Consider the following 23,732-nt stretch of genomic DNA (forward strand, 5'->3'; position numbering starts at 1 on the left):
GTGTCCCTTGTCCCCTAGTGCCACCCCCTTGGGTGCGCTGTGTCCCCGTGTGTCACCCATCTGCCGTGGGTGTCCCCTGGTGCCACCCCCGGGTGTCCTGTGTCCCCTAGTGTCACCCATCTGCTTTGGGTGTCCCCTGTGTCCCTTACTGTCACCCGTCTGCTGTGGGTGTCCCCTGGTGCCACCCCCCTGGGTGTCCTGTGTCCCCAATCTGCATGGGTGTCCCCTGTCCCCTAGTGCCACCCCCATGATTGTCCCCTGTCCCCATGCGCCACCCGTCTGCGTGGGTGTCCCCAATGCCACCCCCCCCATGGTTGTCCTGTGTCCTTGTGTCACCCATCTGCCATCCCCTGTCCCCTACTGCCACCCCCCAGATGCCCTGTGTCCCCTAGTGTCACCCATCTGCTGGGGGTGTCCCTTAGTGTCACCCCCATGGGTGTCCTGTGTCCCCATGTGTCACCCATCTGTGTGGGTGTCCCCTGTGTCCCCTACTGCCACCCACCCAGGTGTCCTGTGTCCCCTACTGTCACCCATCTGCGAGGGTGTCCATGGTGTCACCCATCAGCCATGGGTGTCCCTGTCCCCTACTGCCACCCCCCTGGGTGTCCTGTGTCCCCGGGTGTCACCTGTCTGCGTGGGCGTCCCCTGGTGCCACCCCCTGGGTGTCCCGTGTCCCCGGGTGTCCCCCCCATCTGTGTGGGTGTCCCCTACTGCCACCCCCCTGGGTGTCCTGTGTCCCCTGGTGTCACCTGTCTGCCGTGGGTGTCCCCTGGTGCCACCCCCGGGTGTCCCGTGTCCCCGGGTGTCCCCCCCATCTGCGTGGGTGTCCCCTGGTGCCATCCCCCGGGTGTCCTGTGTCCCCTGGTGTCACCTGTCTGCCATGGGTGTCCCCTGGTGCCACCCCCGGGTGTCCTGTGTCCCCATATCCCCCCCCCCGTCTGCTTGGGTGTCCCCAGTGCCACCCCCCATGGTTGTCCCCTGTCCCCTGGTGCCCCCCCGCGGCGATGGGTGCCCTGCCCCCCCGTGTCCCCCCGTGTCCCCCCGTGTCCCCAGCCGGTGCAGGCCGCGGGGTGCCAGGGCGGGGGTTTATTGCGGGGGGCGGCGGGGGGCGGGGGGGGGCGGGGGGACGCGGCGGGGGCGGGGGCGCCGCCGGGCGCTGGGGGCTCAGTCCTGTGGGGAGACGGGGGGGGGGGGGTGGCACCCGCGGGGTCCCCACCCGGGGGGTCGCCGTGGGGCTGGGACCCCCGCGGGTCCCCCCTTCCCGGTGACACCCCCCCCCCCCCCCGGGTACCTCCCTGGTGCCCCCCGAGATGTTCCCCCCCCCCAATCCCCTCCTCCCCGGTGCCCCCCCGCGTCCCCCTCCGGTGCCCCCTCCTCCCCGGTGCCCCCCCCATCGCCCCCCCCCCCCCAGCTCCCCCCTCCCCGGTGCCCCCCAGCTCCCCTCCCCACGCCCCCGCCCCCCCAGTTCCCCCGGTGCCCCCCCCATCGCCCCCTCCCCCAGCTCCCCCCCCGGGTGCCCCCCCCGGGTCCCCCCCATCCTGGGTGCCCCCCCCGGTCATCTCCCCCCCATTCCCCTCCCCCGCTGCCTCCCCCCCCGACCCCCCCCCCCCCGGTGCCCCCCCCGGTGCCCCCCCCGGTGCCCCCCGCACCTTGCCGGCCCCGAAGCCGGGCAGCCGGGGCACGGGCAGGCGCTGCTCGTCCATGCGGCGCCCCTGGGAACTCGCCAGCAGCTCCAGCAGCGCCGCCAGCTCGGGGGGGGGGGGGGTGCCCCCCCCGCCTGCGCCCCCACATCGCACCCGCGGCTCCCACGGAACCCCCTCCCGGCACCCACGGAACCCCCCCCCCCCCCCCCCGCACCCACAGACCCCCCCCCCGGCACCCACGGAACCCCCCCCCCCCCCCGCACCCACAGACCCCCCACGGCACCCACGGAACCCCCCCCCGCACCCACAGAACCCCCACGGCACCCACGGACACCCCCCCGGCACCCACAGAACCCCCCGGCACCCACGGACCCCCCCCCCGCACCCACAGACACCCCCCCCCGCACCCACAGACCCCCCCGGCACCCACGGAACCCCCCCCGCACCCACAGACCCCCCACGGCACCCACGGACACCCCCCGCACCCACAGAACCCCCCGGCACCCACAGACCCCCTCCGGCACCCACGGAACCCCCGGCACCCACAGACCCCCCCGGACCCCCCGGCATCCCCCATGGTACCCACATCGCACCCGCGGCTCCCACGGACCCCCCCCGCACCCACAGACCCCCCCGGCACCCACGGAACCCCCCCGCACCCACAGACCCCCCCGGCACCCACAGACACCCCCCCGCACCCACAGACCCCCCCCCCCGGCACCCACGGTCCCCCCGGCACTCACGGACCCCCCCAGGGCATCACCCACAGCACCCACAGCCCCCCAGGGCATCGCCCCCCCCCCCCCGTGCCCCCTCCCCAGTGCTGCCCCCCGTGTCCCCCCGTGTCCCCCCCGCCCCCACCTGCCGGCCCCCCCAGGCTGCAGCGCTGCTCCTCCATGCGCCCGCCCTGCACCGAGCTCAGCAGCGCGAAGAACCCCTCCTGCTCCGGGGACCCCCCCTCCTGCTCCGGGGACCCCCCCTCTGCCGGGGACCCCCCCTCTGCCGGGGGCCCCCCCTCTGCCGGGGGGCCCTCCTGCAACGGGGACCCCCCGGTAATGGGGAACCCCGAAACGGGGACCCCCCCCCTCCTGCTCCGGGGACCCCCCTCTGCCGGCGACCCCCTCTGAAAGGGGGAACCCCCCGAAACGGGGACCCCCCTCCTGCTCCGGGGACCCCCCTCTGCCGGGGGCCCCCCTCTGAAAACGGGGACCCCCCCGAAAGGGGGAACCCCCCGAAACGGGGCCCCCCCCTGCTATGGGACCCCCCCCCCGAAATGGGGGGACCCCCCCCCGCTGCGGGGACCCCCCTGTATCCCCCCGGACACCCCCAAACCCCCCAGGGGTGCCCCCCACCCCGGGTACCCCCCACGGGTGTCCCCCACCCCTGGGTGCCCACCCCGCACCCCTTTGCGCCCCCCAACACCCCCCCCCGGTGCCCCCCACTCCATACCCCCCCCGGGTGCCCCCCACTCATGGGTGCCCCCACCCCGAGTTTGCCCCCCCCGGTGCCCCCACCCATGGGTGGCCCCCCCCGGGTGCCCCCCCCCGGGTGCCCTCACCCCCGCGGGTGCTCCGGGCGCGGCCATGGTGGGTGCAGCACCCGCACCCCGCACCGCGCCTTTATACCCCCGCCCCCCCCCCCCCCCCCCGCAGCCGGGCCCCCCCGGGGGGGGTCACCGGGGGGGGGGGGCACGGGGGGAGACGGGGGGGGGGGCCGCGGGGGACGCGGGGACGATGGGAGCGCGGGGGGGCCACCCATGGGTGCTCGGGGTGCCCGAGGGGGCTGGGGGGTGCCCGTGGGTGCTGTGGGGCGCCCACGGGTGCTCAGGATGCTGTGGGGTGCCCGTGGGGGCTCTGGGTGCTCATGGGTGCTCGGGGTGCCCGTGGGTGCTGTGGGTGCTGTGGGGCGCCCACGGGTGCTCAGGATGTTGTGGGGTGCCCGTGGGGGCTCTGGGTGCCCACGGGTGCTGTGGGTGCTGTGGGGTGCCCACGGGTGCTCGGGGTGCCCGTGGGTGCTGTGGGGCGCCCACGGGTGCTCAGGATGCTGTGGGGTGCCCGTGGGGGCTCTGGGTGCCCACGGGTGCTGTGGGTGCTGTGGGGTGCCCACGGGTGCTCGGGGTGCCCGTGGGTGCTGTGGGTGCTGTGGGTGCTATGGGGTGCCTTGGGGTTCCCGTGGGTGCTGTGGGGTTTTCTGGGGTGCTCAGTGTGTCCACGGGTCTTTTGGGGTGCCCGTGGGTGCTGTGGGGTGCTCAGGGATGCCCGTGGGTGCCTGTGGGTGCTGCAGGGTGCCCGTGGGTGCTGTGGGTGCCCAGGGATGCCCGTGGGTGCTGTGGGATGCCCGTGGGTGCTGTGGGGTGCTGTGGGTGCCCAGGGATGCCCGTGGGTGCCTGTGGGTGCTGCGGGGTGCCCGTGGGTGCTGTGGGTGCTGTGGGGTGCCCGTGGGTGCTGTGGGGTGCTGTGGGATGCCCGTGGGTGCCTGTGGGTGCTGCGGGGTGCCCGTGGGTGCTGTGGGTGCTGCGGGGTGCCCGTGGGTACTGTGGGTGCCCAGGGATGCCCGTGGGTGCTGCGGGGTGCCCGTGGGTGCCCGTGGGTGCTGTGGGGTGCTGTGGGATGCCCGTGGGTGCCCGTGGGTGCTGTGGGGTGCCCAGGGATGCCCGTGGGTGCCCGTGGGAGCTGTGGGTGCTGTGGGCGCTCCGGGCACCCACGGGTGCTGCAGGCTCCCAGCGGGGGGGCCGTGGGGTGCGGGGGCGGGTGGCGGGGGTGGGGGTGATGGGTGCCCCCCTCCCCCCCCGCCGTGTCCCCAATCCCCCCTGGCAGCCGCCAGCAATTAACCAAATGGCTCCTAATTGCACCCATAATTCCCCCTCCCCCACCCACCCACCCAGCGGGGGGGGGGGGCCGGGCGCGGGGGAGGGGCGCCTGGGTCCCTTCTCCAGCCTTTGGGGGGGGGCACCCATCACTGGGGGGGCAGGGGACCCAGTTCCCCCCCAGGGTCTCCTCTGTCCCCTGGTGTCCCCCAGTGCCCCCCCCAGTGTCCCCAGTTATCCCCCAGTGTCCCCCTGATGTCCTCATGTACCCCTCAATGTCCCCCAGTGCTCTCCCAGTTACCCTCCAGTGTTCCCAGTTATCCCCATGTCCCCAGTTGCCCCCCACTGCCTCCCCACTGTCCCCAGTTATCCCCCAGTGTCCCCCTGATGTCCTCATGTACCCCTCAATGTCCCCCAGTGCTCTCCCAGTTACCCTCCAGTGTTCCCAGTTATCCCCATGTCCCCAGTTGCCCCCCACTGCCCCCCAGTGTCCCCAGTTATCCCCCAGTGTCCCCCCGATGTCCCCAAGTACCCCCTAATGTCCCCCAGTGCTCTCCCCAGTTATACCCCCCAGTGACCCCAGTTATACCCCAGTGTCCCCCAGTGCCCTCCCAGTGTATCCAGTGCCCCCCCAGTGTCCCCCTGGTGTCCCTCAGTGTCCCCCACTGTCCCCAGTTATCCCCAGTGTCCCCCCGATGTCGCCAAGTACCCTCCAATGTCCCCCCCAGTGCTCTCCCAGTTACCCCCCAGTGTCCCCAGTTATCCCCGTGTCCCCAGTTGCCCCCCACTGCCCCCCAGTGTCCCCAGTTACTCCCCAGTGTCCCCCATACCCCCCAATGTCCCCCCCGTGTCCCCAAGTATCCTCCAGTGCCCCCCGCTGTCCCACAGTCTCCCCAGTTATCCCCACTGCCCCTCCAGTGTCCCCCAGTACCCCCAGTTCCCTCCCAAGGTCTCCTCTGTCCCCTGCCCCCCCGTCCCCCAGTGTCCCCCAGTGCCCCTCAATGTCCCCCCAGTGTCTCCCAGTGTCCCCCAGTACCTCCAGGGCCTCTTCTGTTCCCTGGTGTCCCCCCCATGTCCCCAAGTGTCCCCCCAGTGTCCCCAGTTACCCCCCAGTGTCCCCCCAATGTCCCCAAGTACCCCCCAATGTCCCCCAGTGCTCTCCCAGTTACCTCCCAGTGACCCCAGTTACTCCTGGTGTCCCCCAGTTACCTCCCCAGTGTCCCCAGTGCCCCCCCCAGTGTACCCAGTTATCCCCCTGTGCCCCTCCAGTTCCCCCCACTCCTCCTCAGTCCCCCCAGTTACTCCCCCGGTGCCCCCAGTCCCCCCAGTGCCCCCAGTACCCCCCAGTTCCCCCCTCAGTCTCCCCAAGTGTCCCTAGTCCCCCCAGTCACTCCCAGTGCCCCCAGTACCCCCCAGTCTCCCCAAGTGTCCCTAGTCCCCCCAGTCACTCCCAGTGCCCCCCAGTACCTCCCAGTCACTCCCCCAGTCCCCTCAGCCCCCCCCCAGTCCCCTCCCAGTGCCCCCAGTTACTCCCAAGTCCCCTCAGTCCCCCCAGTCCCTCCCAGTGCACCCAGTTACTCCCATAGTCCCCCCAGTCCCCCCCAGTCCCCTCCCAGTGCCCCCAGTTACTCCCCCGTCCCCCCCCAGTCCCCCCCAGTCCCCTCCCAGTGCCCCCAGTTACTCCCCCCGTCCCCCCTCAGTCCCCCCAGTCCCCTCCCAGTGCCCCCAGTTACTCCCCCCGTCCCCCCCCAGTCCCCCCCAGTCCCTCCCAGTGCCCCCAGTTATTCCCCCAGTCCCTCCCAGTGCCCCCCAGCTGACGGCCGCTGGGGTGCCATCCTGCACCCCCACCAGCGCCCGGGGACCCCCCAGGTCCCCAAGCCCCCCGTCCCCTCCCCAGGGACCCCGTGTCCCCCATGTCCCCTCCCTGAACCTCCATGTCCCTGTGTCCCCATGCCCCCCGTGTCCCCCCGTGTCCCCCCGTGTCCCCAAGTCCCCTCATGTCCCCCGTGTCCCCATGCCCCCCATGTCCCCCCGTGTCCCCCCATGTCCCCAAGTCCCCCCGTGTCCCCCCGTGTCCCCTCACCTCTGGGACGTCCCTGATGGCGGGGTCCCGCGGGGCCGCTCGTGGGTGACCTGGGGACGTTCCCGCACCTCGGGGCACGGGGTGAGGGGACAGGGCCACTGCCACGCGGGGACACCCGCGGGGACACCCAGGGACAGGGACACCCGGGGGGACACACACAGGGACACCCACGGCGACACCCACGGGGACACCCAGGCATGGGGACACCCACGGGGACACCCACGGGGACACCCAGGGACAGGGACACCCACGGGTGTCCCCCGTGCCATCCATGGTGTCCCCGTCCCCACACCACCCAACGCCAGCGTCACCCCCCGGTCCCCGACCCCCCGTGTCCATCCCCGCGGCCAGGGCTTGGGGACACCGGTGTCACCCCCTGGTCCCCAGTGCCACCACAGTCCCTGGTGGCCATGCCACCCCCGTGTCCCCCGCTGTCCCTGTGTCTCCTGGTGTCCCTGTCCCCCCGTGTCCCCAATGTCACCTGCACAACGGCGCAGAGCCCTTTCCTCCCTCCTTGTCCCCTGTCCCTCCGTGTCCCCATGTCCCCCCATGTCCCCAATGTCCCCCTGTCCCCGGCGTCCCCACTGTCACCTGCTCGATGCCGTGGAGCCACAGGGACATAGGGACAGTGGGGACACTGGGGGACATGGGGACAGTGGGGACATGGGGACATGGGGGGACATGGGGACACTTGGGGACATGGGGACACTGGGGGACATTGGGGACAGCGGGGACACTGAGGGGACATGGGGACATTGGGGACGCTGGGGGCATGAGGACACTGGGCGACATGGGGACACTGGGGGTATGGGGGACATTGGGGACAGAGAGGATATGGGGACATTGGGGACACTGAGGGGACAGCACCCCACGGCACCCCACAGCACCCATGGGTGCCCCACAGCCCCCACGGCACCCACAGCACCCCACAGCCGCCATGGGTGCCCCACAGCCCCCACGGCACCCACGGCACCCCACAGCACCCATGGGTGCCCCACAGCCCCCACAGCCCCCACGGCACCCCACAGCACCTATGGGTGCCCCACAGCCCCCACGGCACCCACGGCACCCCACAGCACCCATGGGTGCCCCACAGCCCCCACGGCACCCACGGCACCCCACAGCACCCATAGGTGCCCCACAGCCCCCACAGCCCCCACGGCACCCACAGCACCCCACAGCCGCCATGGGTGCCCCACAGCCCCCACGGCACCCACGGCACCCCACAGCACCCATGGGTGCCCCACAGCCCCCACGGCACCCACGGCACCCCACAGCACCCATGAGTGCCCCACAGCCCCCACGGCACCCCACAGCCGCCATGGGTGCCCCACAGCCCCCACGGCACCCACGACACCCCACAGCACCCATAGGTGCCCCACAGCCCCCACGGCACCCCACAGCCGCCATGGGTGCCCCACAGCCCCCACGGCACCCACGGCACCCCACAGCACCCATGGGTGCCCCACAGCCCCCACGGCACCCCACAGCCGCCATGGGTGCCCCACAGCCCCCACGGCACCCACGGCACCCCACAGCACCCATGGGTGCCCCACAGCCCCCACGGCACCCCACAGCCGCCATGGGTGCCCCACAGCCCCCACGGCACCCACGGCACCCCACAGCACCCATGGGTGCCCCACAGCCCCCACGGCACCCCACAGCCGCCATGGGTGCCCCACAGCCCCCACGGCACCCACGACACCCCACAGCACCCATGGGTGCCCCACAGCCCCCACGGCACCCCACAGCCGCCATGGGTGCCCCACAGCCCCCACGGCACCCACGGCACCCCACAGCACCCATGGGTGCCCCACAGCCCCCACAGCCGCCATGGGTGGGGGCCAGGGCCCGGGGGGGACACACGGGCGTACGGGGCTCCCGGGGCGCCGTGGGTCCCTCCCTGGTGCGCGGGGGGACCCAGGCGTCGGGGGGGGCGTGGTCGCAGAGGGGGCGTGGCCACCCGGGGCGGGGCCAGAGGCGGGAGGGCGGGCGCGGGCAGGGGCGGAGGGGGCGGGGCGCCGCTGGCTCTGACCCTGCCCCCGCCGCCCAGTCCCCCCGCCCCTTGGCCCCGCCCCCGCGGTTGCCCCGGGCGACGCGGTCCCTCCCCCTCCCTCAACCCCGCGCTTTGCGGCGGCCGCGCGGCCGCTTTGCGACGGTGTCGGCCGTAAAGCGGGAGCGGGGAGCCGCCGGCGGCCGGTGGGTACCGGGGGGCAGCGCCCACCCCACCTCCCCATCCCCCCCCTCATGCCCTTCCCCCTCCATCCCCCCCTTCTCCCCTCTCCTCCCCTCCCCCCTCCCCTCCCCCCCGGGCTCCCAGGGGTTTCCCCGCCCCCCCCGAACCCCGCTGGGCCCCCCCGCCCCCTCCGGCCGCAACCCCCAACGGCCCCCCAACCCCCCAGCCGCCCCTCGTCCCCTTGGCCACCCCCAGACCCCCCAAACACCCCCTGACCCCCCCAAACACCCCCAGACCCCCCCAAACACCCCCTGACACCCTTTGGCCACGCCCAGGCTCCCCCAAACGCCCCCAGACCCCCCAACCCCCCCAAATGTCTCCCAGACCCCCCCAAACACCCCCTGACCCCCTTTGGCCACCCCCAGACCCCCCAAATGCCCCCCACCCCCACCCAGACCCCCCCAAACACCCCCCCGCACCCCCAAATGCCCCCCAGATCCCCTCTGGCCACCCCCAGACCCCCCCAAATGCTCCCCAGCGCCCCCCAACCCCCCTCCCCAGATCCCCTTGGCCACCCCCAGACTCCCCCAAACACCCCCAGACCCCCCAAACACCCCCTGACTCCCCCAAACACCCCCTGACACCCTTTGGCCACGCCCAGGCTCCCCCAAACGCCCCCAGACCCCCCGAACCCCCCCAAATGTCTCCCAGACCCCCCCCAAACACCCCCTGACCCCCTTTGGCCACCCCCAGACTCCCCCAAATGCCCCCCAGACCCCCCGAACCCCCCAAATGTCTCCCAGACCCCCCCAAATGCACCCCCAGATCCCCTTTGGCCACCCCCAGACCCCCCAAATGCCCGCCAGCGCCCCCCAACCCCCCCCAGATCCCCTTGGCCACCCCCAGACTCCCCCAAACACCCCTCCGACTCCCCCAACCCCCCCAGATCCCCTTGGCCACCCCCAGACCCCCCCAAATGCCCGCCAGCGCCCCCCAACCCCCCTCCCCAGATCCCCTTGGCCACCCCCAGACCCCCCAAACACCCCCTGACCCCCCCAAACACCCCCCAGATCCCCTTGGCCACCCCCAGACCCCCCCAAACACCCCCAGACCCCCCCACCCCCCCCAGATCCCTTTGGCCACCTCCAGACCCCCCAAATGCCCCCCAGCGCCCCCCAACCCCCCCAGATCCCCTTGGCTACCCCCAGACCCCCCAAACACCCCCAGACCCCCCAAACACCCCCTGACTCCCCCAAACACCCCCTGACCCATTTTGGCCACGCCCAGGCTCCCCCAAACGCCCCCCAGACCCCCCGAACCCCCCCAAATGTCTCCCAGACCCCCCCCAAACACCCCCTGACCCCCTTTGGCCACCCGCTGACCCACTTTGGCCACCCCCAGACCCTCCAAATGCCCCCCCAGACCCCCCAAACACCCCCCGCACCCCCAAACCCCCCCGATCCCCTCTGGCCACCCCCAGACCCCCCAAATGCCCCCCAGTGCCCCCCAACCACCCCCCAGATCCCCTTGGCCACCCCCAGACCCCCCAAGTGCCCCCAGCGCCCCCCAAACACCCCCCAGATCCCCTCTGGCCACCCCCTGACCCCCCAAACACCCCCTGACCCCCCAAACACCCCCCAGATCCCCTTGGCCACCCCCAGACCCCCCCAAACACCCCCTGACCCCCCCATTTTCTCCCTCCCCCAGGACCATGGACGCCCGCTTCACCCGAGGGAAGTCCCCGCTCCTGGAGCGAGCCCTGGGCCGGCCCCGCACCGAGGTCAGCCTCAGCGCCTTCGCCCTCCTCTTCTCCGAGCTGGTCCAGTACTGCCAGAACCGCGTCTACTCGGTAGCCGAGCTGCAAGCCAAGCTGGCCCGGTTGGGCCACCAAGTGGGTCTTCGCGTCCTGGATGCTTTGGTGGCCCGGGAGAAGAGCGGTCGGCGCGAGACGAAGGTCCTCAACGTCCTCCTCTTCGTCAAGGGCCCGGTGTGGCGGGCGCTTTTCGGGAAAGAAGCCGATAAGTTGGAGCAAGCCAACGATGACGACAAGACCTATTACGTCATCGAGAAGGAGCCCTTGGTCAACACCTACATCTCGGTCCCCAAGGAGAACAGCACCCTCAACTGCGCCGCCTTCACCGCCGGCTTGGTGGAGGCCGTCCTGACCGCCAGCGGCTTCCCCGCCAAGGTCACCGCTCACTGGCACAAAGGCACCACCCTCATGATCAAGTTCGAGGAGGCCGTCATCGCCCGGGACAAGAGCCTGGAGGGGCGCTGAGGGGGGGCCGGGCCACCCCTGGGGACGCTGGAGGTGGCTTGGGTCCCTCGGCGCCATCCCGTGTCCTTCTTGGTGGCCCCTGGGGACACTGGAGGTGGTTCGGGTCCCTCACCGCCATCCCGTGTCCCTCCTGATGGCCCTTGGGGATGCTGGAGGTGGCTTGGGTCCCTCACCGCCATCCCTTGTCCCTCCTGATGGCCTCTGGGGATGCTGGAGGTGGCTTGGGTCCCTCACCGCCATCCTGTGTCCTTCTTGGTGGCCCTTGAGGGCATTGGAGGTGGCTTGGGTCCCTCACCGCCATCCCGTGTCCCTCCTGATGGCCTCTGGGGACACTGGAGGTGGCTTGGGTCCCTCACCGCCATCCCGTGTCCCTCCTGATGGCCCTTGGGGATGCTGGAGGTGGCTTGGGTCCCTCACCGCTGTCCCGTGTCCTTCTTGGTGGCCCCTGGGGACACTGGAGGTGGCTTGGGTCCCTCACCGCCATCCCGTGTCCTTCTTGGTGGCCCTTGAGGGCATTGGAGGTGGCTTGGGTCCCTCACCGCCATCCCTTGTCCCTCCTGATGGCCCTTGGGGACGCTGGAGGTGGCTTGGGTCCCTCACCGCTGTCCTGTGTCCTTCTTGGTGGCCCCTGGGGACACTGGAGGTGGTTTGGGTCCCTCACCGCCATCCCTTGTCCCTCCTGATGGCCTTTGGCCTCTCCTGGGGTCCCTTTGTGTCCCTGTCCCTTGTCCCTCCTGATGTCCCTTGGCCACCCTTGGGGACATTGGAGGTGGTTTGGGTCCCTCACTGCCGTCCCTTGTCCTTCCTGATGTCCCTTGGCCACCCTCAGTGACACCGGGGTCCCTTTGTGTCCCTGGACGCCGTCCCTTGTCCCTCCTGATGGCCCGTGGCCACCCCTGGGGCCACTGGAGGTGGCTTGGGTCCCTCGCCGCTGTCCTTCATCCCTCGTGGTGGCCCTCGGTGCCTCTCGGGGACACTCGAGTTGGTTGGTGTCACTATAAACCATCCCTTGTCCCTCCCGATGGCCTTTGGGTCTTTCTTGGGGACGTCTGGGGACATCGCGGGGCTGGTTGGGTCCCCAGACACCGTCCCTGGTCCCTCCTGGTGGCCCTTGGGGACGTTCCCTGTCCCTCAGCCCCTCGCTGGGGGCTTGGGGACACCCCGGGGTGGCTCCGGTCCCTCCGCCGTGGCACTGTCCCCTCCGGGTCCCTCGGGGCCTTTGGGGCTGCGGTGGGGACAGTCGGTGTCCCCAAGCCCTGTCCCTTCTCCTGGGGATGTGGGGTGTCCCTGTCCCCTTGGGGACACCGGGGCTGGCTCCTGGGGACATTGGGGTGTCTCTGTCCCGTTGGGGACACTGAGGCTGCTCCTTGGGGACACCAGGTCATCCCCTATCTCCCTGGGGACACCAGGCTGCTCATTGGGGACATTGGGGTGTCCCTGTCCCCTTGGGGACACCAGGCTGCTCCTTGGGGACACCAGAGTGTTCCCTGTCCCCTTGGGGACACCAGGGCTGGTCCTTGGGGACATCAAGGCTGGCTCCTGGGGACATTGGGGTGTCCCTGTCTCCTTGGGGACACTGGGGCTGCTCCTTGGGGACACCAGGTTGTCCCCTATCTCCTTGGGGACACCAAGCTGGTCCTTGAGGACACCAGGGCTGGTCCTTGGGGACACCGAGGGTGTCCCCATCCCCTTGGGGACACTGGGGCTGGTCCTTGGGGACATTGGGGTTCCCCCTCTCCTTGGGGACACCAGGGCTGCTCCTTGGGGACGTTGGGGTGTCCCTGTCCCCCTGGGGACGCCAGGCCCTTGGGGACCCGGCGGCCAGGCCCGGGTGCCTGCGCTGTCACGCGCCGGGTGCCCGTGTCCCCCCCGTGTCCCCCCCTCCCCCCCAAAGCCACATCCTCCCCCAAAACGCTGCGCTGGCACCCGGGCGGGGGCCACCCCGCTGGCACGGGTCCCCGCGGCGGGATGGTGGCACGGGTCCCCGCGGCGGCGGGGGGGCGTGGGTGGCCTTGGGGTGTCACCCGCTGCCACCAGCCGAGCCCGGACGCGCTCGCTGCACCCATGGGAGGGGGCCGTGCAGGTGCTGGGGGGGTGGCGGCCCCCCCCCGTGTGTCCCCCCCGCTGACCGGTGTCCCTTGTCCCCTTGTCCCCGCAGGCAGGGGGTGGCCGTGGGACGTTGGGGTCCCCCCGGGGCTCTGCCTGCTGCTGGCGGCCACCGGCCTGGCCTGCGGGGGCTGCTGGGGGGCTCCCGGGTCCCTGGGGGGGGGCTCCTGGGGTGGGGGGGGGGGGCACCTGAGCCCCCGGGTCCCCATGGGTGGGGGCTCCTGGGTGGGGGTCACCCGGGTGGGGGGTCACCCTGGCCCCCGGGTCCCCATGGGTGGGGGGCTCCTGGGTGGGGGTCACCCGGGTGGGGGGTCACCCTGGCCCCCGGGTCCCCATGGGTGGGGGGCTCCTGGGTGGGGGGGGGGTGTCACCCAGGTGGGGGCTCACCCTGGCCCCCGGGTCCCCATGGGTGAGCACCCGTGGGGGGGGGTCCCGATACCTGGGGTCCTGGGGGTGCCTGGCCTGGGGGACTGGGGGGGGGGGGCTATGGGGTGCCACGAGGGTCCGTGGGGTGCTATGGGGGTGCCATGGGGTCCGTGGGGTGCTGTGGGGGTCCATGGGGGTCCGTGGGGTGCTATGGGGGTGCCATGGGGTCCGTGGGGTGCTGTGGGGGTCCATGGGGGCCCGGGGGGGGCTAGGGGGGTGCCATGGGGTCCGTGGGGTGCTGTGGGGGTCCATGGGGGTCCGTGGGGTACCAGGGAGGTCTGTGGGGTGCTGGGTGTCCGGGGGGTGCCGGGGGGTGTCCATGGGGGCCCGGGGGGGCCAGCAGAGCCCCTCCCCCCCGCCTTCCTGGCGGCCCCCCCGACCCCCCCCCCACCCGGATCGGGCTCCGACCGCGGCTCCGAGGGCTCCTTCCAGCGGGTGGACGGGAGCCCCAGCGCCTACCGGGGCGGGGGGGGGGGGGGGCGGGGGGGCTGGGGGGGCTGGGGGAGCTGTGGAGTTACGGGGTGATGGGGGCCTATGGGGGGCTGGGGGTGTCCATGGGGGGCTATAGGGTGCCATGGGGGCTGGGGGTGCCATGGGGGGGCTGTGGGGTGCCATGGGGGGCTATAGGGTGCCATGGGGGCTGGGGGTGCCATGGGGGGCTGTGGGTGCCATGGGGGGCTGTGGGGTGCCATGGGGGGGCTATAGGGTGCCATGGGGGCTGTGGGTGCCATGGGGGGGCTATAGGGTGCCATGGGGGCTGTGGGGTGCCATGGGGGGCTGTGGGGTGCCATGGGGGGCTGTGGGTGCCATGGGGGCTGTGGGGTGCCATGGGGGGGCTATAGGGTGCCATGGGGGCTGGGGGTGCCATGGGGGGCTGTGGGGTGCCATGGGGGGCTGTGGGTGCCATGGGGGCTGTGGGGTGCCATGGGGGGGCTATAGGGTGCCATGGGGGCTGGGGGTGCCATGGGGGGCTGTGGGGTGCCATGGGGGGCTGTGGGTGCCATGGGGGCTGTGGGGTGCCATGGGGGGGCTATAGGGTGCCATGGGGGGGCTGTGGGTGCCATGGGGGGCTATAGGGTGCCATGGGGGCTGTGGGGTGCCATGGGGGGGCTATAGGGTGCCATGGGGGGCTGTGGGTGCCATGGGGGGGCTATAGGGTGCCATGGGGGCTGTGGGGTGCCATGGGGGGGCTGTGGGTGCCATGGGGGGGCTATAGGGTGCCATGGGGGCTGTGGGGTGCCATGGGGGGGCTATAGGGTGCCATGGGGGGCTGGGGGTGCCATGGGGGGGCTATAGGGTGCCATGGGGGCTGTGGGGTGCCATGGGGGGCTGTGGGGTGCCATGGGGGCTGTGGGGTGCCATGGGGGGGCTGTGGGTGCCATGGGGGGGCTATAGGGTGCCATGGGGGCTGTGGGGTGCCATGGGGGGGCTATAGGGTGCCATGGGGGGCTGGGGGTGCCATGGGGGGGCTATAGGGTGCCATGGGGGCTGTGGGGTGCCATGGGGGGCTGTGGGGTGCCATGGGGGCTGTGGGGTGCCATGGGGGGGCTATAGGGTGCCATGGGGGCTGTGGGGTGCCATGGGGGGCTGTGGGGTGGCTGTGGGGCCGGGGGGTGCCCGCTGACCCCCCCCCCCCCGACCTGGCGCTGGGGGCAGCCGGACGAGGCGGGGGAGGGGAGGACGGCGTGGCCATGGACCCGCGGGGGGGGGGGAACCGGCCCGGGGGGGGCTCTGCGAGCGGCCCTGGGCCTGCTGAGCCCGGGACCCCCCTGAAGACCCCCAGGGACCTGCTGGCCCCCCGATCCCCCTTGGGGACCCCCCCTTGGGGACCCCCTGGTACCGCCCCCCGGGATCCCCCAAAGAACACCCCCCCCCCCCTTGGGGACACCCCCCTCTTTGAGAACCCCCCCCCCCGAAGACCCCCGGTCCCCTCCCCCCCAAGGGGACACACCCCCCCAAATTGGGGACCCCCCTTCCCCGCTCGGGCCGTTCGCGGTGACAATAAACCTCGTGTGTGACACTGGGGGGGCACTGGGGGGCACTGGGGGGGACACTGGGGGGGGCAGGGGACGTTTGGGGTCACTGCTGGGGACACTGGGTGACACTGGGGGGCACTGGGAGGGACAGGGGGGACAGTGGGGGGCAGAGGGGACCCCTGGGGACGGGGGGGGCGGGGGACGTTTGGGGTCACTCTTGGGGACACCTTGGGGACACGGGGGGGCATCTGGGGGTGCCCTGAGGTGACATCGGGTGACACCTGGGGGGGCGTTTGGGGACACTGGGGGGCACTCGGGGGGGCACGGGGGGGACACACTGGGGACACCCCTGGGGACACTGGGGGTGCCCCGAGGGGACATCGGGGGGGACACAATGGGGACCCCCCCTCCCCCACCCCGCGGACACGGGGGGGCTCCACAAAACCGCCTTTAATGGGGGAGGGGCGGGGGAGGGTGGGGGAGGGGCTGTGGGTGGGGTCTCGGGGGAGGGGCAGAGGGTGGGGGAAGGGGTAGGGGAGGGGCTCAGGATGGGGGAGGGGCTGACGGTGGGGGAGGGGTTGAGAGTAGGGGTCTCAGGGTGGGGGAAGGGGCGGGGGAAGGGCTCGGTGGGGGGCTGAGGGTGGGGGAGGGGCTGAGGGTGGGGGAGGGGCTCGGTGGGGGGCTGAGGGTGGGGGCGCCCCCCCCCCCCGCAGCTGCCCCAGCCCCGCCCTCAGCTCCACCTCCTGCGCCCTGGGGGCAAAGGGCAGGGGTCAGGGGTCACCTCGGAGGACCAGTCCCTCCCAGTCAGGGTCCCAGTACCCCCCAGTCCCCCCAGTCCCTCCCAGTGGGGCTCCCAGTCCCTCCCAATGGCTCCCAGTCCCTCCCACTGGGGGTCCATGGGGGCTGGGGGGGGCACTGGGGGGGCAGGGGGTCCATGGGGGTCACTGGGGGGGCTGGAGGGGTCCATGGGGGTCGGGGGGGTCACGGGGGGCTCCCTTGGGGGTCACAGGAGGGTTTGGGGGTCACTGGGGGGGGGGCCATGGGGGGGCAGAGGGCTGGGGGCTCCTTGGGGACACTATGGGTGCTTGGGGGGGGCGGGGGGAGCAGGGGGTGGGGGTCAGGGGTCGGGTGGGGTCAGAGGTCAGGGGTCAGGGGTCGCTCACCCAGCAGCACCAGCAGCACCAGCCCCGCCCCCAGCAGGAAGAAGCCGCCCGCGGGGACCCCCCCCCCCGGCCCCCCCGGGACCCCCACTCCCCCCCCCCCCCGCACCTGCCGTCCCCAGCCCACGGCTGCAGCGAGGTCGGCTGGGCTCGGCCCCGCCCACCGGTTTAGGCCCCGCCCACCGGCCCCGCCCTGGGCACCCCCGCGGGGTGTCCCCAAATGTCCCCATGTCCCCTCGGTGTCCTCGTGTCCCCCCAATGGCACCCCCCGTCCCACTGCCCCCAAGTGTCCTGACATGACCCCAAGTGTCCCCACGCGTCCCCACATCCCCGTGTCCCCCCCCCAGTGTCCCCATGTTCCTCCAGTGTCCTCCCAAATGTCCCCACGTCCCCCAATGTCCCCATGTGCCCCCCCGGTGTCCCCCTGTCCCCCCCATGTCCCCATGGTCTTTGCGGGGACGCGTGTCCCCACGTGTGTGTCCCCCCCCCCCGTGTCCCCGTGTCCCCCCCCCCGTGTCCCCAGAGGGGAAGTGAAAGGGGAAGCGGCCACGTGCGAGGGCGGGGGACGGGGACACGGGGGCACGGGGAGGGGACAGGAGGGGACACGTGGGGCTGGGTGGGGTGGGGGAGATGGGGGACAGGGGGACGTGGGGACACAGGGACATGAAGGGACATGGGGACACGGGGACACGGGGACAGGGCCCCAGCAGCACCGATGGTGCCTGCACCAGCTGTGCGCAGGTTGGGGACACTGTGGGGACAGAGGCCACCCCCATGTCCCCATGTCCCCCAGTCCCTGTAGCCCCCATGTCCCCCACGGCCCCGTGTCCCCCTGTTCCCATGTCCCCATGTCCCCCTGTCCCTCCATATCTCCCCATGTCCCCAGCGTCCCCCAGCATCCCCCAGTGTCCCCCATCCCCATGTCCCCCATCCCCTGTCCCCGTGCCCCCCTTGTCCCCATGTCCTCCCCGTGCCCCCATCCCGTCCCCTGTCCCCCCATGCCCCCCTTGTCCCCCAGTGTCCCCCCATGTCCCCTGTCCCTCCATATCTCCCCATGTCCCCAACGTCCCCCAACATCCCCCAGTGTCCCCATGTCCCCCCATGTCCCCCATCCCCTGTCCCCCCAGTGTCCCCCGTGTGCCTCCCATGTCCCCTCCCAGTGTCCCCCTGTCCCCCCATGTCCCCCATCCCCTGTCCCCCCAGTGTCCCCCGTGTGCCTCCCATGTCCCCTCCCAGTGTCCCCCTGTCCCCCCATGTCCCCCATCCCCTGTCCCCCCAGTGTCCCCCGTGTGCCTCCCATGTCCCCTCCCAGTGTCCCCCTGTCCCCCCATGTCCCCCCATCCCCTGTCCCCCAGTGTCCCCCGTGTGCCTCCCATGTCCCCTCCCAGTGTCCCCCCATGTCCCCATCCCCTGTCCCCCCAGTGTCCCCCGTGTGCCTCCCATGTCCCCTCCCAGTGTCCCCCCATGTCCCCATCCCCTGTCCCCCGTGTCCCCCGTGTGCCTCCCATGTCCCCTCCCAGTGTCCCCCTGTCCCCCCATGTCCCCCATCCCCTGTCCCCCCAGTGTCCCCCGTGTGCCTCCCATGTCCCCTCCCAGTGTCCCCCTGTCCCCCCATGTCCCCATCCCCTGTCCCCCCATGCCCCCCATGCCCCCCATGTCCTCCCCATGTCCCCCCAGTGTCCCTCTGTCCCCATGTCCCTCAAGTGTCCCCCAGCCCCCCCATGTCCCCCCATGTCCCCCATGATGCTCCGCTCTCCTCCTCAGCACCTTTATTGCCCTCCAGGGGCCCCCACACCCGGGGGGGGCACACGGGACCCCACGGGGGGGGACCCCCGGACCCTCTGGGCCCCCCCCCCCGGGGGTCCCTAGCAGGGGGGGCGCCGCTCGCAGACCCAGCCCAGGGCCCGCTCGCAGGCCAGGGCGGCCCAGCGGCCGTGGGGCAGGAGGGCGGCGCAGCCCTGCCCCCCCCCGCTCGGCTCCCCCCGGCCCCAGGAGCTGCGGGGGCAGAGGGAGGGGTCAGGGGGGCGGGGGGGCGGGGGGGGCAGAGGGGGGCGGGGGGGCGAGGGGTGGGGGGCAGGGGGAGTCAGGGGGGTCACGGGGGGGCAGAGGGCAGGGGGTCGGGGGGATCACGGGGGGCAGGGGGCAGAGGGCAGAGGGGCCGGGGGGGTCACGGGGGGCAGGGGGCAGAGGGCAGGGGGGCCGGGGGGGTCACGGGGGGTCACGGGGGGCAGAGGGCAGGGGGTCGGGGGGATCACGGGGCAGAGGGCAGGGGGGCCGGGGGGTCACGGGGGGTCACGGGGGGGCAGAGGGCAGGGGGTCGGGGGGATCACGGGGGGCAGGGGGCAGAGGGCAGGGGGGCCGGGGGGTCACGGGGGGTCACAGGGCGGCAGAGGGCAGGGGGTCACAGGGGGTCATGGGGGGCAGAGGGCAGGGGGCCACAGGGGGTGGGGGGGTCGGGGGGGTCATGGAGGGCAGAGGTCATGGGGTCGGGGGAGTCATGGGGGGGTGGGGGGCTCAGGGAGGTTTGGGGTCATTGGGGACATGGGGGTCACGGGGTCACAGGGGTCACAGAGGGGAGGTGGGGGTCAGGGGGTCACAGGGGGTCGGGGGGTCACAGAGGGGATGGGGTCAGGGGGTCACGGGGTCACAGGGGTCACAGAGGGGATGGGGGGTCAGGGGGATGGGGGTCAGAGGGGTCAGGGGACATGAGGGGGACATGGGGGGGATTTGGGGGGAGGGGCAGGGCGGGGGGGGGGTTACCTGAAGGCGGGGGGGCCCCGTCCAGCCAGCGCCACCCCCCTGCTGGGGGGCCCTGAGGCCCAGCCAGTGCCCGCGGGGCTGGGGGGCTGCGCCCAGCACGAACTCCTGGGGGGCACGGGGGGCATGGGGGGCAGGGCCATGGGGGGCACGGGGGGAGGGGCAGGGCCATGGGGGGCCGTGGGGGGCTGGGCCATGGGGGGCACGGGGGGAGGGGCAGGGCCATGGGGGGCCGTGGGGGGCAGGGCCATGGGGGGCATGGGGGGAGGGGCAGGGCCATGGGGGGCCGTGGGGGGCATGGGGGGCAGGGCCATGGGGGGCACGGGGGGAGGGGCAGGGCCATGGGGGGCCGTGGGGGGCAGGGCCATGGGGGGCACGGGGGGGACATAGATGGCCATGGGGGGGGCAGGGCCATGGGGGGCCATTGGGGGCATGGCTGGGGGGGCACATGGGGGGGCAGGGCCATGGGGGGCATGGGGGGCACGGGGGGACACGGGGGGACATTGGGGGCACGGCTGTGGGGGGCACATGGCCATGGGGGGGGCACAGTTGGGGGGCAGGGGTCAGTTGGGGGGCACAGTCATGGGGGGGGGGGCACACGGAGGAACATGGGGGGCACACGGGGGTCAGTTGGGGGGGGCACGGCCACGGCGGGGGGCACAGTTGGGGGGCAGAGGTACGGGGCAGGGGCTCAGCTGGGGGGCACGGGGGGGTACCTGCTCCTCGGGGGTGTCGAGGATGAGGAGGTGGCCGCCCTGGGCCGCGCAGGAGCCTTCGGCCTCGCGCCAGCGGCGGGGGCCCCCCGCGAAGAGGTAGCAGCTGCCCCCGAAGGGCGCCCAGCCCCAGGGGCAGCCGTGGCACAGCCCCCCTGCGCCGCCGGGTCAGGCTCGGGGGGGCGGGGGGGGCGGGGGGCTGGGGGACCCCGGGGGGGCTGGGGGACCCGGGGGTTGGGGGGACCCGGGGGGTTCAGGGGGCTGGGGGGATCCGGGGGGCTGGGGGACCCGGGGGGTTTGGGGGGACCCGGGGGTTGGGGGGACCCGGGGGGTTCAGGGGGCTGGGGGGATCCGGGGGGGCTGGGGGACCCGGGGGGTTTGGGGGGACCCGGGGGGTTGGGGGGACCCGGGGGTTCAGGGGGCTGGGGGATCCGGGGGGCTGGGGGACCCAGGGGTTGGGGGGACCCGGGGGTTCAGGGGGCTGGGGGGATCCGGGGGGCTGGGGGGACCCGGGGGTTGGGGGGACCCGGGGGGTTTGAGGGGACCCGGGGGTTCAGGGGGCTGGGGGGATCCGGGGGGGCTGGGGGACCCGGGGGTTGGGGGGACCTGGGGGGGTTGGGGGGACCCGGGGGTTCAGGGGGCTGGGGGGATCCGGGGGGGCTGGGGGACCCGGGGGTTTGGGGGGACCCGGGGGTTGGGGGGACCCGGAGGGTTCAGGGGGCTGGGGGGATCCGGGGGGCTGGGGGACCCGGGGGTTGGGGGGGACCCGGGGGTTGGGGGGACCCGGGGGGTTCAGGGGGCTGGGGGGATCCGGGGGGTTGGGGGGACCCGGGGGTTCAGGGGGCTGGGGGGATCCGGGGGGGCTGGGGGACCCGGGGGGTTTGGGGGGACCCGGGGGGTTCAGGGGGCTGGGGGATCCGGGGGTTGGGGGGACCCGGGGGTTCAGGGGGCTGGGGGACCCCGGGGGGCTGGGGGACCCGGGGGTTGGGGGGACCCGGGGGGTTCAGGGGGCTGGGGGGATCCGGGGGGGCTGGGGGACCCGGGGGGTTTGGGGGGACCCGGGGGGTTCAGGGGGCTGGGGGGATCCGGGGGGGCTGGGGGGACCCGGGGGTTGGGGGGACCCGGGGGGTTCAGGGGGCTGGGGGATCCGGGGGGCTGGGGGGACCCGGGGGTTGGGGGGACCCGGGGGGTTTGAGGGGACCCGGGGGTTCAGGGGGCTGGGGGGATCCGGGGGGGCTGGGGGGACCCAGGGGGTTGGGGGGACCCGGGGGGTTCAGGGGGCTGGGGGGATCCGGGGGGCTGGGGGACCCGGGGGTTGGGGGGACCTGGGGGGGTTGGGGGGACCCAGGGGGTTCAGGGGGTTTGGGGGGCCCAGGGGCCTGGGGGACCCCGGGGGTTTTGGGGGGCTCGGGGGGCTCAGGGGGCTGGGGGGATGCGGGAGATCGGGGGTTTGGGGGGCCCCAGGGGCTGGGGGGCTCCGGGGGCTGGGGAGGCCGGGGGGTTTGGGGGGCTCACCCAGGGTCCGGGGGTTTGGGGGGGCCCGGGGGGCTTGGGGGGCTCACCCAGGGTCCGGGAGGGGTTGGGGGGCCCGGGGGGTTTGGGGGGCTCACCCAGGGTCCGGGGGTTTGGGGGGGCCCGGGGGGTTTGGGGGGCTCACCCAGGGTCCGGGGGTTTGGGGGGGCCCGGGGGGTTTGGGGGGCTCACCCAGGGTCCGGGGGGCTTGGGGGGGCCGGGGGGTTTGGGGGGCTCACCCAGGGTCCGGGAGGGGTTGGGGGGGCCCGGGGGGTTTGGGGGGCTCACCCAGGGTCCGGGGGGTTTGGGGGGGCCCGGGGGTTTGGGGGGCTCACCCAGGGTCCGGGGGGCTTGGGGGCCCGGGGGGTTTGGGGGGCTCACCCAGGGTCCGGGAGGGGTTGGGGGGCCCGGGGGGTTTGGGGGGCTCACCCAGGGTCCGGGGGGTTTGGGGGGGGCCCGGGGGTTTGGGGGGCTCACCCAGGGTCCGCCTCAGGGCGGCCAAATCCTGCTGGAGCTGCTCCTGCTGCAGCCGCACCTCGGCCAGGGCCTGGTCCAGGCTCCCTGCGGGGCGCGGGGGTGCTCAGCCCCCCCAAAATGGGGCCTCGGACCCCCCAGCGGGGCTTGGACCCCCCAAACGGGGTTAAAGCCCCCCCCAAAAGGGGCTCAGACCCCCCAGAAATGGGGCTCAACCCCCCAAAAAAGGGGCTCTGACCTCCTCAATGGGGCTCAGCGCCCCAGAAACGGCGCTAAGCCCCCCCCCCCCCAATTGGGCTCTCACCCCCCAAAATGGGGCTCAGCCCCCCCCAAAATGGGGTTTAGACCCCCTCCAATGGGGCTCGGGCCCCCCAAAATGCAGCTCGGACCCCCAGAAATGGGGCTTAGCGCCCCAAAATTGGGCTTTCACCCCCCAAAATGGGGCTCAGCCCCCCACAGTGGGAATTGGGCCCCCCGAATTGGGATTCAGCCCCCCCGAAATGGGGCTCAGGCCCCCCAAAATGGGGTTTAGACCCCCCCAAAATGGGGCTCAGACCCCCAGAAATGGGGCTCAGCCCTCCCCACTGGGGCTCAGGCCCCCCCCAGATGGGGTTCAGTCACCCCAAAATGGGGTTTAGACCCCCCAAAATGGGTCTCAGACCCCAAAAATGGGGCTCAGCCCCCCAAAATCGGGGTTAGACCCCCCCAAAGGGGGTTCAGCCCCCCAAATGGGGTTTAGACCCCCCAAAATGGGCTTTAGACCCCCCAAAATGGGGTTCAGCCCCCCAGCAGTGGGGCTCAGGCCCCCCAAAATGGGGTTTAGACCCCCCTAAATGGGGTTCAGCCCGCCAGAAGTGGGGCTCAGCCCCCCCCAAATGGGTCTCAGACCCCAAAAATGGGGCTCAGCTCCCCCAAAATGGGGTTTAGACCCCCCTAAATGGGGTTCAGCCCCCCCCCCCAAATGGGGTTTACACCCCCCGAACTGGGGCTCAGCCCCCCCAATAAGGATTGGGCCCCCCCCCCCCAACTGGGCCGGGACTCACGTGTGCCCAGGCCGATGCCGACGGCTCCGGCGGCCGCCAGGGCCCCCAAGGTCACGGCCAGGGCCAGCAGCCGCCGCCCCGGGGGGCCCCCCCCTCCCCCCCCCTCTCGGGGGGGGGGAGGGGGGGGGGGGCTGGGGGGGGCATCTGGGGGGGCAGGGGGGTAAATACCCCCTCCCCCGGGGCAAATAACCCCCCCTTGGGGCAAATAACCCCTCCCTTGGGGCAAATACCCCCCCATAGGGCTAATAACCCTCCCCCGGGGCAAATAACCCCCCCAATGGGGCAAATAACCCCTCCCTTGGGGCAAATACCCCCCCATAGGGCTAATAACCCTCCCCCGGGGCAAATAACCCCCCAATGGGGCAAATAACCCCTCCCTTGGGGCAAATACCCCCCCATAGGGCTAATAACCCTCCCCCGGGCCAAATAACCCCCCAATGGGGCAAATAACCCCTCCCTTGGGGCAAATACCCCCCCATAGGGCTAATAACCCTCCCCCGGGGCAAATAACCCCCCCAATGGGGCAAATAAACCCTCCCTTGGGGCAAATACCCCCCCCATGTGACAAATACCCGCCCC

General features: G+C 73.2%; 2 protein-coding genes across 2 annotated transcripts; one reads left to right on the forward strand and one right to left on the reverse strand.

The window, feature by feature from the left end:
- Positions 1-8,627: 8,627 nt before the first annotated feature.
- On the forward strand, positions 8,628-12,006 carry TRAPPC5 (trafficking protein particle complex subunit 5). The gene is made up of 2 exons (XM_087741089.1): positions 8,628-8,731; positions 10,416-12,006. The coding sequence occupies exon 2, from the start codon at positions 10,420-10,422 to the stop codon at positions 10,984-10,986; it is 567 nt and encodes a 188-aa protein (XP_087597215.1). The 5' UTR covers positions 8,628-8,731; positions 10,416-10,419; the 3' UTR covers positions 10,987-12,006.
- Positions 12,007-16,569: 4,563 nt separating this feature from the next.
- On the reverse strand, positions 16,570-23,391 carry LOC148050694 (CD209 antigen-like protein E). The gene is made up of 6 exons (XM_087741079.1): positions 23,384-23,391; positions 23,154-23,284; positions 22,114-22,197; positions 20,128-20,279; positions 19,415-19,519; positions 16,570-16,578 (listed from the first exon to the last, which is right to left on the reverse strand). Exons 1-6 carry the CDS (start codon positions 23,389-23,391, stop codon positions 16,570-16,572), a joined length of 489 nt encoding a protein of 162 aa, XP_087597205.1.
- Positions 23,392-23,732: the final 341 nt, after the last annotated feature.

Source organism: Nipponia nippon, unplaced genomic scaffold, assembly GCF_047370975.1.
Source record: "Nipponia nippon isolate SJK-2023a ecotype South Korea unplaced genomic scaffold, ASM4737097v1 scaffold_72, whole genome shotgun sequence".
NCBI lineage: Eukaryota > Metazoa > Chordata > Aves > Pelecaniformes > Threskiornithidae > Nipponia > Nipponia nippon.